The sequence below is a fragment of the Lampetra planeri genome, chromosome 30, assembly GCF_965212315.1.
Source record: "Lampetra planeri chromosome 30, kcLamPlan1.2.h2, whole genome shotgun sequence".
Lineage (NCBI taxonomy): Eukaryota > Metazoa > Chordata > Hyperoartia > Petromyzontiformes > Petromyzontidae > Lampetra > Lampetra planeri.
The window spans coordinates 2,243,510-2,258,972 of NC_136136.1; the positions used below are offsets into that span (position 1 = coordinate 2,243,510).

At 48.6% G+C, this 15,463-nt stretch overlaps 1 protein-coding gene across 1 annotated transcript in view; it reads right to left on the reverse strand.

Annotated features, from left to right (window-relative positions):
* NID1 (nidogen 1) overlaps window positions 1–15,463 on the reverse strand; it is an 88,997-nt gene that overhangs the window by 46,398 nt on the left and 27,136 nt on the right. Inside the window, exons 7-8 of the mRNA XM_078608439.1 lie at window positions 9,391–9,591; window positions 4,081–4,314 (exon numbers count right to left, since the gene is read on the reverse strand). Of these exons, the coding sequence (XP_078464565.1) occupies window positions 4,081–4,314; window positions 9,391–9,591 (435 nt within the window). The remainder of the gene's footprint in view (window positions 1–4,080; window positions 4,315–9,390; window positions 9,592–15,463) is intronic.

A 15,463-nucleotide genomic window follows, 5' to 3' on the forward strand; every position in this document is an offset into this window, starting at 1 on the left:
TCACGAGTACAAATAGCGGCACCCACTTAGTGAACTTTGAGGCACACTCTCCAGCAGACGTCACGCAAAGGTCGTTTAAACCAACTGATATATTCCACTTTTATGATTTAGACTACTGTTGTCATCACCGATGAGTCTCTTTTTGCAGAGGCATAGAGAAAAGAATGCACTACAGGCACAGTCGGGCTCTCACTGAGCAAGCAATGGCTCACTTTAAGATCATCACGCCTTGAATAAGCACTGTGAGAGACCTTTAAGAAACGCGTCTTTGACTGTTCCAATGTCAGCTGAGCCACAGCTCCCCATTGCCAACATAAAACGACCGAACGCCTGCAGCGGGGACGTCTTGTGTGTGTTTCCGGCGCGCGTGCCTTGTGAGTGGCGGGAGAGCGAGCCAAGGGAATTTAATTGTGGGCACGTGGGGGTGGGGTACGTAACTTCACTCAAGGGCCACCTTTAAGAACGCTTCATTGGGGGGGGGGTAATCGGTGCCACAGCGCAGTCCAAACAAACCCGGAGATGGGTGTTCCCCATGGCGTGGCTCAGAGATCTGAGCACAGAGGACGCTTGCAAAGTCAGAAAGCTGCTGACGCCCTCCTAACAGCCAGCCGTCGCCTCCGTTGCAAAGCCACAAAGTTAGCTCGCACAAACAAACCGCTTCCTGTTCTGGGGAGAAACTTGGGAGGAGTCCTCCCAAAAATGCATCTGTTGTCTGTTTACTCATCAGCTGAGAAGCATAAATATTCCACGAGGTGCAGTCTCCAAGATTAAAGCCACTTTTGTTGCGAGAGTGCTTGTCAGCCGCTCACTTAATTGTGCTCTGTTGAATATTACACGCCGGCCGCCCGATGTTTGCAAAAACAAAATCAAAGAAGAGAAACCAAACACAAGTTGAAAAAAAAACAGCTCGGTCTGAAGTGTGAGCGAATGGAGTTTTCTTTAAGTGAAAAAATAAATGACACTGAGTCAAACAAAACCCTGGCTAATGTGGATGCAGCTTCCAAAACTGTAGATTAAAAAATAAATAAACTTAATGCTCTATTTATGAAGTGTTTTAATGAACACGCTCTAACTGAACGCTCTTCTGCCTTTTTCATTCATCACAGACTCGCTGATAAATTACGTGTGTACGCGACGAGCATTTGTTCTTTAACAGCATTATTTTTTGCTACGCTGCCTTGAGTAAAAAAAAAATCAAGCATGTGCTTTCATGCCTTCGCGTGTTTAACTCGTGCACATCCAGCGGTGGGCAAGGTTCCTGCTGTCACGGTGATTCAACAAAAAAAAACCCGGCTTCGCACCCATCTGTCCCTGGGAGGCGGTGGGGTCATTACAAGGTCGGTGCTAACCGCGTATTTTTACGAGCGCTCGGCCACGTGCAGACGGGCGGGTAGGTGTTGGCAGATTCGTGCTAATGCAGACATCAGAGAGCGGGCGATCGCAACCCAACCACGTTCAACCACGTGGCCAGCCTGGACCGCTGAGCGCAGCATCAAAGCGGTCATCCTTGTAATTATTATTATTATTATTTTTGCATTACAGCCGCAAAATGTCTGAAATAATGGCCGTGCAATTTCGCTTGGTCAATTAATTTCTTCTGCCGCCGTTGCCTGGATTGTGCAGAGTTGTCGCAGTCATGAGCGGCTTGCCTTGCGGTGGGAGCGGAAGCAATGGGACATAAAAATAGGACACGTATAGTAAAGATGAGGTTATTAAGCAGTAGATGTCTACTTATAATTTTCTACATCATTCACGACAGATGAATAGGGAATATAATGATGATGGGGATGATAAAAAATATATACTACTACAAACAGTAGCACTTAATGGTCATATCAATTTATCCTCATTGATGAAAATGTTCGTTTAATCTCCATTTTAAATGTATAGTTTTGTTTTCCAGAGGTTCATACTGTCCTGTTTCTCACTGTATGGGGTTTGCGTATAAATGAAATATTGTTCATGCACGGTAAGAATGAATGAGGTTGTACTATTCTACATAACACACGTTAACCTTTTAATAAGATATTATTATTTATAAACTGCCGCTTGCTTTAAGCGGCTCCAAAATATACTGCCTCTATGATCTCGCATGAATAATATTTCGTGCCTCAGATATATGTTCCAGTAAAATACAAATTCTTATTAAATCCAAGGTAATCAGCGGCTTAGAAGAGTTACATGACAAAAATATAATTAACTGATAAATAGACTAGAAGACGAATAGGTAGGTTGGAAATCATCAGTCGACGTACACAGGGCAAGTCCAACATTGGTCCGTGATAATTTGATTTTCTTTGTAGTTCGGCATGCCGGGAAAACGAGTCCATTGTACCATTAATTGCAAGCGACTTGAAAAGTCGACAATTCTTACATAATTGCAATTTCTCAAAACGTGAACCCCTATCGTTGCCCTATCGTCAGCCGGGCTGTACGCAGGAGCACAGAACCACAGCGATAACAAAACGAAATGCTTTGTGGGAGAAAAAAAAGCAGATACATTTGCGAGGTTGCACTATGGCCAATGGAAAATGTTGACCGTGAAGAGCTGTTGGCAGTTATTTTTCTTATGCAATTTATTTGATTCACCACAGAAGTACGTCATGCTAATGAGTATATATATACAGTATATACAAAAAATACAAAAATCTCCCGTATAACCTTAAAAGAAAGTGTTGGGCCAAGTGCTGTTAGCAAGCACCTATGAACCCCAGCACTGCACACGAGTGAGTGGGTGGACAGCACCACTCCCAGCCGCCTTTGTCTCCCAAGTGGCGATGTTTACACACCGTACCAGGTACTCATTTGAGGCTCAGTCGACTTAGAGGAGACCCAAGAGCGGTTCAAATAATCGTCACTGGTGTTGGCCGTGAGCGGGAATCGAACTTGGGTCGCCAGGTTCGTAGCACAGCGCGCTAACCGCGACACGAACGCTCCCCCTATATGCATATAGATGTACGTACTTACTCGCATGATTATCCTAACTAGTGGTGGTGCTGGCCAATTGGGGGCCCTGAGAATGCATTCTTTTTTCAGGCCTCCTCCCCCTTTCGATTTATCAACTCCCAGTGACAGAAGAGAGATGGATAAAAGAGAGATGGTGTTACACGAGAGGAGAGACACCAACAGGATAGGAATGAAAGAGATTAATTAGCTTTGTTAACTTTAATTAGCTTCTGTATACGTATCAGGTGTGATTTCAAGCTGCTATTTCCTCCCCGAACACAAGCTTATGAACAACCCACGCCAGTTAAAATAAACTGGTGCTTGTATGATTTTTCTGAGTTTATCAATTGAGTTCGGCAGGTCTTCCCAGAAATTAATATTCTCATGTAGGGAATCCAGGCCAACCTTCCCCCTCCCCCACCCCCCCAAAAAAGGACATTTGAATTGGTAGCCAACTCGAATTGTCTGCAAGCATGAAAACATCTCCGCGATGGTCTGCAGGGGGAGGGGTTGGAGGTGGAAGGGGGGTAGGACAAGGTGGGGGTCAACTCGTGTACACACCTCCACTTCTGTAAAACCAGGGTATTTGACATGTATTTGGCAAAATGAAAGTATTGTCCACGGTCAATTGTATTTGAGTGTGCAGGCAGTGCAACTGCACCGGGATTCCATGGGCCGAACGGGCCAAGGCTCTGGGCTACAACGAGGGAGGGAAGTGCGATCGAGCGCTGGAATTGGGACAACGTTGCGGGATGTTAACTCCCTCGCCCGGTGTACAGGAGGTCGTGAGTTCGATCTCGACCCTGACGCCTGTATATATTTGGAGTTTGCATGTTCTCTCTCCCCCCGTGGTCATGAGGATTTTTTGCTGGGATCTCCGGTTTTTACCTCCACGTTCAGAATCAACCAGCATTTCGTGTAAAATGGTTGCTATACATTTCCACATGATAAGCCACTTCGCTGAGCTATCACTTGTGGCCAGGTTACTCCTGAAAAAGAAGCTACATAGCTCAGTGCGCCTTACCTGGTAGAATAAAAAAAAACTACTTAGATCGTTAGTTAAGCCCCATTTCATTCACTGTGCCAGTGCCACACCGAGCCGCTGCCACTGCTCTCCTCCGTGGCGCCACTCGCCTGGTTGGGCGCTCCTCCTGCCCGTGATGGAGTAGCGCAGCACGCTCTCGCTGGGGTTGTACAGCGCAAACACGCGCTCCATGACGAAGGCCGGGGGGGCCGCGTCGCCCGAGCGAGCGCACGCCGGCCCCACGGCGTCGTACGTCAGGTTCTGGGTCAGCTCCAGCACCAGCGAGGTCTGCTCGCCGTTGGCGGTCACCGTCAGCTGCTGCTGCGACCGCACGGACATCGAGCCTGCAAAGACAAAGATTCCCCGCGTAGCCTTTAATATACTGTGAGGGCACACGAGGGGGGTGGGTGGCCAACACCACGTCCAGCCCTGGGAAAGGACCAGGGCTCGTTCAAATAATCGTCACTGGTGTGGGCCATGAGCGGGAACCAAACTCGGGTTGCTGGGTTCATAGCGCGGCGCGCTACCGCTCCCCAAAGACAAAGACAAAGATCCCCCGTATAGCCTTAACAGACTGTAGGGGCAAGTGCTGTTAGCGAGCACCTATGAAGACCGGAACGGTACACGAGGGGGTGGGTGGCCAGCACCACGCCCGACCGCCTTTGTCTCTCTAGTGGCACTGGGCACTCATTTGAGGCTGAGTCGACCTAGGGGAGGCCCCGGACCGTTTCAGATCATCGTCACCGGTGTTGGCCGTGGGAATCGAACTCGGGTCGCTGGGTTCATAGCGCGGCGCGCTACCGCTCCCCACACGCGCACACACACACACACGCATGAGTCTCTTCTGTCATGTTCGCTCGCTCGTGCTCAGTGTACCTCTCTACTGCGTGGGTTTCACCGGTTGCGCCGCACAGCCCGTCTCTGTGTTTGTTCCCTGTTTGTGCGGCGTGCTGCTCGGCACGATTTCGCGACAGTTCGCTACTCTTGCTGGCAGCTGCTTCAGTTCCTTCCACATTTCCATTTCAAACACCGATCGCATGCACACATCCATAAATTACACAAGCACGTCAACTTCTGTTGATTATTACCGTGGGTGTAATGGCCGCAATTATACGTGCCTTCTGCTTCACAATGGACTTTCAAGATCTCGTGACGTCATTTGCAAGAGGAGGACATTGCGTGTGCCGGTGTCAGCGTCCAAATTATCCCAAAATTACACCGCAATTTTACTCAATTGGGATTATACACGGGAATAATCACCCCTTACTCGCAGTCTAAAGCCACCCAGGTCAATCTTGCAAATGAGACTCATCCTGGTCTCTGGAGTTGGCACCTGGTTGAAGAAAATAAATGTGAAACTTAATATTTGAAGCATCTAGTGGGCTACACATTTCCCCACGTAAGGATATTCATTTAGAATTTAGATGGTGAAAGGCCATATCCGTAGTGTTGGACACGGCCAGGGATTGAACCTGAGTGGCTGGTTTCGTAGCAGAGTACACATGCCAACACAGCAAAGGCAGAGATCTCCCATGTGGTCCTTGTAGACTGTTGAGTCCCGTTTTGTTCGCAATCGCCTATTAAGGGCGCGGTGCAGGCCAGCACCACACTTCCTAGCACTGACGTCTACACAACGCAGCGGCTACTCTCTTTAAGGCGAGCCAATCTGGGAGAAGTCCATCAAAGGCTCAGACACCACTTCCCACTGTCGTTAGCTGTGGCCGGGGATTTAACGCGCCGGTTGCTGCCTCAGAGCGCAGTGCGCTAAACACTTCCCAACTGCACCCCGCACGCGCATATGATGTTAACTTAAGTACCGTTAACGAAGAGCAGTTAGTTTGAAACTATAGAGGAGAGAAAACCATTAAGTGAGATCTTATTCATCTGCATCTCATGGGCTGCTCACTCATCATCCCTTCCCTGGTGCGGTGATGCCCATGATGATTGAAATTTATTTGGTTTATTTAATTCAATTATGCTGACTTGCCTACATTGACCTTCATTAATGTGTCGGTTTTTTATTATTCGGCTATCCACGTAAGCATACCTTGGATATAAATACAAATTGTATTATAATTGAATGTTATCAGAATATACAAAGACAGAAACTCCTTCCCCCCCCCTATAGCTTTAACAAAATGTAGGGGCAAGTGCTGTTAGCGAGCACCTATGAAGGTCGGCATGGTACACGAGGGGATGGGTGGCCAATAACACACCCGGCCGCCTTTGTCGCCCCAGTGGCGATATTTACACACCGCATCACTTGATGCAGCTAATTCGGCTGTGACGGTCCCACCTGATGACGGAGACTTGTGTTGCCTCCGAAACGTCGTGAATTTTATTTTTGTTTTGTTTTATTTTACTTTCATTAATTTTAATGTTTTTACCTACGTGACTTTACCGAAAAAACCTGAGAATATGAATCATTGCAGTCACGAAAGCTTCAAATCTAGAACCGCACCAGGTATTCATTTGAGGCTGAGTCAACCTAGGGGATGCCCAGGACCGGTTCAGATAATCACCGGTGTTGGCCGTGAGCGGGAATCGAACTCGGGTCGCTGGGTTCGTAGCGCAGCGTACTGCTCCCAGCATACACACAAACACTATCGGACGCGCGCACACACACACACAGTTACATTATTATCAGAAGCACACACGCAGAGACACGCACACTCACTATCAGACGCACTATCTAAATTCAAAAAGTGCAGCACTTCAACATGATATCTTCGTTTGGTACAATTTATGCGGAAGATTTGCACAATTTTGTTTAGAAACCCCTCGCCACTTCAGATTGTTATCACTGAGCAGCGGAAAGAAGGCCTCCCTACCATTACCATGTTTACTGTTTTGATTTGCAAGACGTTGTTTGTTTTTACTCCCCACATTCTAACAAATCGTTAGGTGTGTGCCGATTGTAACAACTTTAGTAATAATAGGTGGAGACATGTCTACCTGGGCAGTCAGCACTTATCGCACACTCGCTTGATAGCGGCTGAGTTTAATTTAAAATTGCTTTAATTTTTGTTCGTGTTCTTACATGTTTATGTATTTCCGTCCAGAGCTGGGTATCTTGTCATGAAACCGAACACAAAACGCACGCTGCTCTATCACTACCTGTGGTTAGTTTCTCCCTACGTGCACTGAATCGCGTTGTTTGTGGTGTAGTTTGTTTGGATGTGTGTGTGTGTGTGCATACACTGTATATCATAAACGTTAGACACTCCATGCCCCGTGTATACTAGAAGACATACATCACACACGTGTTTGTCTCCGGTCAGGCTTACTGCTATAGAGCCTCCGAGTCTTCGCAGCGTATACATTACGTGAATGCAACAGGGACACTACTGCCACAGTTTGATGGCGAGACAAAATCTACCTGGGGTTTTCCAATTCCATGTGATGAGTGTAAGCGGTTTCATTGATCAATATGAATTCGGGGGCTATATTTAATGCACCAGTGCTGGGCTGCAGCCAGACGAGCTCCCTGGGGAAGCCGCATGGATTTCGTGAGTTGAAAAACCCAAGACAGAGTGCATTGCCACAACAGACTGGAGCCACAAGCAAGCACCATAACTGAAATAGTTTCCAACTCGCTGGCAGACTAGAATAGGCAACGTCCACAGCCGTAGCGATAGGTATACTGGATGCGGTGTGCCGGGGTGCAGAAATAATTCCAGGGTCAATGACCACGGACAGGCCCGGTTGAAATTAAATTCGGTATAGTTCCATGAACAACAACAAAACACAACCGTGCTCAGGGTTGTGGTTTGAAGTCCAATTTTCCACGATATGAATTTTTCTTTTACGTAACTGATACATTTATTCCGCTAATATTCAGCTCTAAAGGCTGTTATTAGATAAATACACTCGAAGACGTAAATTCGTCTATAGCATGCGTGCATTAGGGCTGACATGGTGACGGTTTGAATTGAAGGCTTCATTGTTGTTTTATATTTAATTAAGCCGATGACGTAAATTGTTGAGGGGGCATAATATGAAAATCCAATGTTCGGCTGACAAGCGCTAATTATCACGTGAAGGTGGCGTCAACGTCCCATGGTGACGAGCGCAGACTTGTGACCGTGCCCTGCTTGCCACGGATACGCTCAGACAACGCCGCACGGCAACACAGCATCTGGAGCCATCGCCTTGACCCAGGGCGAGTTGGAATCCAACACAGGGTCCAGTAACCACTGCCTTGGCCCCATGTACAGAACCAAACTCTTTGGGGGTACATCTTCTTGGTTCTTTCGGTGAAGAAGAATTTCTTCACCTGAGGATGGCTGCTTGCGTTGTGGCCGAAACGTCGTGAGAATTCTTTTCTTATGTTTTATTTTTATTATTTTATAATTTCCCTTCTACGTGACTTTACCGAAAGAACCAAGAAGATGAATCCCTGCAGTCACGAAAGCTTTAAATCGAAATTCTTTGGGGGTATTGCCACAGCTGTTATGAATACTCCAATATTGTACTCCTATTATTATTTTCGTCATCAAAAATAAACACTCCAACTACACATTTGAGAGACCGATGTAACATCTGTTGCTGATATTCATGCTGCTCCAGTTCATGTTGCAATTTGAAAAAAGAAGGGGACAGAGATTGCCTCGGATTGTGTATCGTCTGACTCTGCCACTTGTACAGACCATCCTTACGGAGCTTGCAGTTTTATATATAACTCAGCGCTGTTGTTGTTAACGTCACACCTTTCAGATGCCACTTCCTCGTGCGTAACGCAACTATGAATGTACGCAACGACACATTTATATTTACGACATCTAACCCAAAAAACCTCTTATGTATAATATTGGTCGCGAAAGCCGACGTGTTCAGCTAACTCTGGAATAGTTTGTTTAACAAGCCTGCCTCTGCTGATGAGACGCAGAAGGTCAAAAACGATCCAGAGTTTGTTTGTGTAACCAAACACCGCTTTGAAAATTATTCGTGTGGAAAGCCAACAAGCTGACGGACTAGAACAACATTTTGTTTGGAGACAGAATGGAGTTCTGCTTCTTCTTGTTTCGTATATCCTATGAAGAGTAACTAATACAGGATTGAGTCGTACTGTGATTTAACCATCGCATTGCTTTGTCTGCGAGTTGGTGAATGACAAATACCCCCACATTTATATTTTAGGATGTGTGCAGGGTCCATAGTTTAGAGTTCTTAGTGGCATTCGCACACGGGAGAGTAATTGATTTTCCACTTGCTGCTTACGCATATATACCAACTGACCGACCGATCGTATCTTTTCTCAGATACAATCGAGCGCTATCTGTTGTCTGCGGGTGGTGGCAGTAAGAACCCAGGAGGCAGGCAGGCAGGGCGGGCGGGCGGGCAGGCAGGCGGGCGGGCGGGCAGGGCGGGCGGGCGGGCAGGCGGGCGGGCGGGCAGGGCGGGCGGGCGGGCGGGCTTACCGGCGTGGGTCTGGTGGTACGTCTCGGTGTAGGGGTCGGAGTCGACGCGGGCGAGCGGCTCCACGTGGGGGAGGCTTCCCGACAGCTCCACGCTGGCGGCCAGGTACCCGCGCGGGTCCAGCCCCGAGAAGCGCTGGGTCACGTGCAGACGCTCGCCGCCCGGCGAGAAGGTGACGGTGGCGCGCTGCACGAGGCGCCCGCCTGCACGCACGGGCCGCAGTGCACAACGCGAGTACAACGTGATTGACAAGCACAACGTGACTGACAAGCACAACGTAATTGACAAGCACAACGTGACTGACAAGCACAACGTGATTGACAAGCACAACGTGACTGACAAGCACAACGTGATTGACAAGCACAACGTGATTGACAAGCACAACGTGATTGACAAGCACAACGTGATTGACAAGCACAACGTAAATTTCGATTTAAAGCTTTCGTGACTGCAGGGATTCTTTCTTCTTGGTTCTTTCGGTAAAGTCACGTAGAATGGAAATAATAAAATAATAAAAATAAAACATAATAAAATAATTCTCACGACGTTTCGGCCACAACGCAAGCAGCCGTCCTCTGGTGTATTATTTTATTATTTCCATTCTACGTGACTTTACCGAAAGAACCAAGAAGAAGCACAACGTGACTGACAAGTACAATGCGTGTACAATGACAATTCACAAATTCAATGCAAGCACAATGCAGGTTACAATTGCAACACAAGTACAATGTGGTTTACGATCACAGTAGAGTTACAATGCGATTTACAGTTGCTGCACAATTGCAATGCGGGTTACGACTACAACACCAGTGCAATGCAATGTATAATTGCAACACAATTCCACATGCAGTTGACGATTAGAATGCAATCAAATGCAATGCGGAGTTGCGTCGTACAAATCCAGGCGCAATCTCAATATGCCGAGCTCACGTCTCATCCCAACGCTGCTGCAAGAGTCACGCAGCTCCGTGACCTCTGCCGCCCCGACTCTGTACCCTCATCTCCTCCCCCCTCCCTTCCCTCCCAAGCCAGCAGGATGTGATCAACATTAATGTTTACATACGAACAAGGTCTAACGTGTGCTTGGGCAAGCTTACACTAATTTTCGACCGTGTTTTTTTTTCTTTAAACAAACAACACGGCCATTGAAGTTGACCTTGCCACAGAACACGGTCGTTATTCCACGTTGAGGCCATGATATCGTTTCCCAGGATGACACTTGCGCACGCTTCTGAAAGCGAGTTGGGTTAGCCCCAGTAAGGCTGCCATGAATCCAGGACCAGCCCATGGAAAACCCCGGCACGAGATTACCGGATCGTGCACCACTTGTCAAGATACACGTTTCAACACTCCTCTCCTAGGCGGTCATGTAAACGGACACAATACGTATTCATGTAACAGACAAACTACGTATTCATGTAACAGACACACTACGTATTCTAAACCATCTGCATCTTTAAAACAAACGATTTGTTCCGCCTTGTGATGATTTGGCCGTGCAAACTGCACTCTGTACTTGGTAAAGTGACATGCTGTCAACTGAGCAGAAAAGAACAAGTTTGTAATTTTGGTAAATTATGGTTATTCTCATTAATTTGGACACAGCCCACTGGCACACAATGACCTAACTCTTGCAAATAATGGCATGGATCTATTACACCGCGCAAATATCGGTGAGTCACAGGCATCTTTGATAATGTGCCCTCGGCGGATTATCACGGGGCTCAGGCTGGATCGAGATTGGTAAACCCTGAATCCACGTGAAATGGCAGAGCCACAGAGGCCACCCAGCCACCGCATTAATTACGCCGTGAAACATTTAGCATTGCGGACAAATTACTGGATGGGTGAGTGGACCATACCCCTCTCGATTCTGAAAAATGTATCACGTCTCCTGCAGTGTGCGGAGACAGGCAGACTAAGCATCAAGCTAATGCCAAACGTTCCACTCCAGGCAGAGGATCTCATTCTTTTGAGAGGCATTTAACATTTATTCTTCTTACATAATCGACGAACTAGAATGCTTACAATAAGGTCCTACAATGATAAATGTCAGCCTGGGCTTGGCTGATTGGCTGAGGAGGTTAAGCAGGAGACAGCAAGACACACGTCTAGACAGGAGACAGCCAGACACACGTCTAGACAGGAGACAGCGAGACACACGTCTAGACAGGAAACAGTGAGACACACGTCTAGACAGGAAACAGTGAGACACACGTCTAGACAGGAGACAGCGAGAAAACACGTCTAGACAGGAAACAGTGAGACACACGTCTAGACAGGGGACAGTGAGACACACGTCTAGACAGGAGACAGTAAGACACACGTCTAGACAGGGGACAGCGAGACACACGTCTAGACAGGATACAGTAAGACACACGTCTAGACAGGAGACAGCGAGACACACGTCTAGACAGGGGACAGCGAGACACACGTCTAGACAGGAGACAGTGAGACACACGTCTAGACAGGAGACAGCGAGCCACACGTCTAGACAGGAGACAGCGAGACACACGTCTAGACAGGATACAGCGAGACACACGTCTAGACAGGAGACAGTGAGACACACGTCTACACAGGATACAGCGAGACACACGTCTAGACAGGAGACAGTGAGACACATGTCTAGACAGGATACAGCGAGACACACGTCTAGACAGGAGACAGCGAGACACACGTCTAGACAGGAGACAGCGAGACACACGTCTAGACAGGATACAGCGAGACACACGTCTAGACAGGAGACAGTGAGACACACGTCTAGACAGGAGACAGCGAGACACACGTCTAGACAGGAGACAGTGAGACACACGTCTAGACAGGAGACAGCGAGACACACGTCTAGACAGGAGACAGTGAGACACACGTCTAGACAGGAGACAGTGAGACACACGTCTAGACAGGAGACAGTGAGACACACGTCTAGACAGGAGACAGCGAGACACACGTCTAGACAGGAGACAGTGAGACACACGTCTAGACAGGAGACAGTGAGACACACGTCTAGACAGGAGACAGCGAGACACACGTCTAGACAGGAGACAGTGAGACACACGTCTAGACAGGAGACAGCTAGACACACGTCTAGACAGGAGACAGTGAGACACACGTCTAGACAGGAGACAGCGAGACACACGTCTAGACAGGAGACAGTGAGACACACGTCTAGACAGGAGACAGTGAGACACACGTCTAGACAGGAGACAGTGAGACACACGTCTAGACAGGAGACAGCTAGACACGTCTAGACAGGGGACAGTGAGACACACGTCTAGACAGGAGACAGCGAGACACACGTCTAGACAGGAGACAGCGAGACACACGTCTAGACAGGAGACAGTGAGACACACGTCTAGACAGTGAGACACACGTCTAGACAGGAGACAGTGAGACACATGTCTAGACAGGAGACAGCGAGACACACGTCTAGACAGGAGACAGTGAGACACATGTCTAGACAGGAGACAGCGAGACACACGTCTAGACAGGAGACAGCGAGACACAAGTCTAGACAGGAGACAGCGAGACACACGTCTAGACAGGAGACAGCGAGACACACGTCTAGACAGGAGACAGCGAGACACACGTCTAGACAGGAGACAGTGAGATACACGTCTAGACAGGAGACAGCAAGACACACGTCTAGACAGGAGACAGTAAGACACACGTCTAGACAGGAGACAGCGAGACACACGTCTAGACAGGGGACAGCGAGACACACGTCTAGACAGGAGACAGCAAGACACACGTCTAGACAGGAGACAGTGAGACACACGTCTAGACAGGAGACAGTGAGACACACGTCTAGACAGGAGACAGCGAGACACACGTCTAGACAGGAGACAGCGAGACACACGTCTAGACAGGAGACAGTGAGACACACGTCTAGACAGGAGACAGCGAGACACACATCTAGACAGGGGACAGCGAGACACACGTCTAGACAGGAGACAGCGAGACACACGTCTAGACAGGAGACAGTGAGACACACGTCTAGACAGGAGACAGCGAGACACACGTCTAGACAGGGGACAGCGAGACACACGTCTAGACAGGAGACAGCGAGACACACGTCTAGACAGGAGACAGCGAGACACACGTCTAGACAGGAGACAGCGAGACACACGTCTAGACAGAAGACAGCGAGACACACATCTAGACAGGGGACAGCGAGATACACGTCTAGACAGGAGACAGCGAGACACACGTCTAGACAGGAGACAGTGAGACACACGTCTAGACAGGAGACAGCGAGACACACGTCTAGACAGGGGACAGCGAGACACACGTCTAGACATGAGACAGCAAGACACACGTCTAGACAGGAGACAGTGAGACACACGTCTAGACAGGAGACAGTGAGACACACGTCTAGACAGGAAACAGCGAGACACACGTCTAGACAGGAGACAGCGAGACACACGTCTAGACAGGAGACAGTGAGACACACGTCTAGACAGGAGACAGCGAGACACACGTCTAGACAGGAAACAGCGAGATACACGTCTAGACAGGAGACAGCGAGACACACGTCTAGACAGGAAACAGTGAGACACACGTCTAGACAGGAGACAGCGAGACACACGTCTAGACAGGAAACAGCGAGATACACGTCTAGACAGGAGACAGCGAGATACACGTCTAGACAGGAAACAGCGAAATACACGTCTAGACAGGAGACAGCGAGATACACGTCTAGACAGGAGACAGCGAGATACACGTCTAGACAGGAAACAGTGAGACACACGTCTAGACAGGAGACAGCGAGATACACGTCTAGACAGGAGACAGTGAGACACACGTCTAGACAGGAGACAGTGAGACACACGTCTAGACAGGAGACAGTGAGACACACGTCTAGACAGGAAACAGCGAGATACACGTCTAGACAGGAGACAGCGAGATACACGTCTAGACAGGAGACAGCGAGACACACGTCTAGACAGGAGACAGTGAGACACACGTCTAGACAGGAGACAGCGAGACACACGTCTAGACAGGAAACAGCGAGATACACGTCTAGACAGGAGACAGCGAGACACACGTCTAGACAGGAAACAGTGAGACACACGTCTAGACAGGAGACAGCGAGACACACGTCTAGACAGGAGACAGCGAGATACACGTCTAGACAGGGGACAGCGAGATTCACGTCTAGACAGGGGACAGCGAGACACACGTCTAGACAGGAAACAGCGAGATACACGTCTAGACAGGAGACAGCGAGACACACGTCTAGACAGGGGACAGCGAGACACACGTCTAGACAGGAAACAGCGAGATACACGTCTAGACAGGAGACAGCGAGACACACGTCTAGACAGGAAACAGTGAGACACACGTCTAGACAGGAGACAGCGAGACACACGTCTAGACAGGAAACAGCGAGATACAGGTCTAGACAGGAGACAGCGAGATACACGTCTAGACAGGAGACAGCGAGATACACGTCTAGACAGGAAACAGCGAAATACACGTCTAGACAGGAGACAGCGAGATACACGTCTAGACAGGGGACAGCGAGACACACGTCTAGACAGGAAACAGCGAGATACACGTCTAGACAGGAGACAGCGAGACACACGTCTAGACAGGAAACAGTGAGACACACGTCTAGACAGGAAACAGCGAGATACACGTCTAGACAGGAGACAGCGAGACACACGTCTAGACAGGAAACAGCGAGATACACGTCTAGACAGGAGACAGCGAGATACACGTCTAGACAGGAGACAGCGAGATACACGTCTAGACAGGAAACAGCGAAATACACGTCTAGACAGGAGACAGCGAGATACACGTCTAGACAGGAAACAGCGAAATACACGTCTAGACAGGAGACAGCGAGATACACGTCTAGACAGGAAACAGTGAGACACACGTCTAGACAGGAGACAGCGAGATACACGTCTAGACAGGAAACAGCGAAATACACGTCTAGACAGGAAACAGCGAGACACACGTCTAGACAGGAGACAGTGAGACACACGTCTAGACAGGAAACAGCAAGACACACGTCTAGACAGGAGACAGTGAGACACACGTCTAGACAGGAAACAGCGAGACACACGTCTA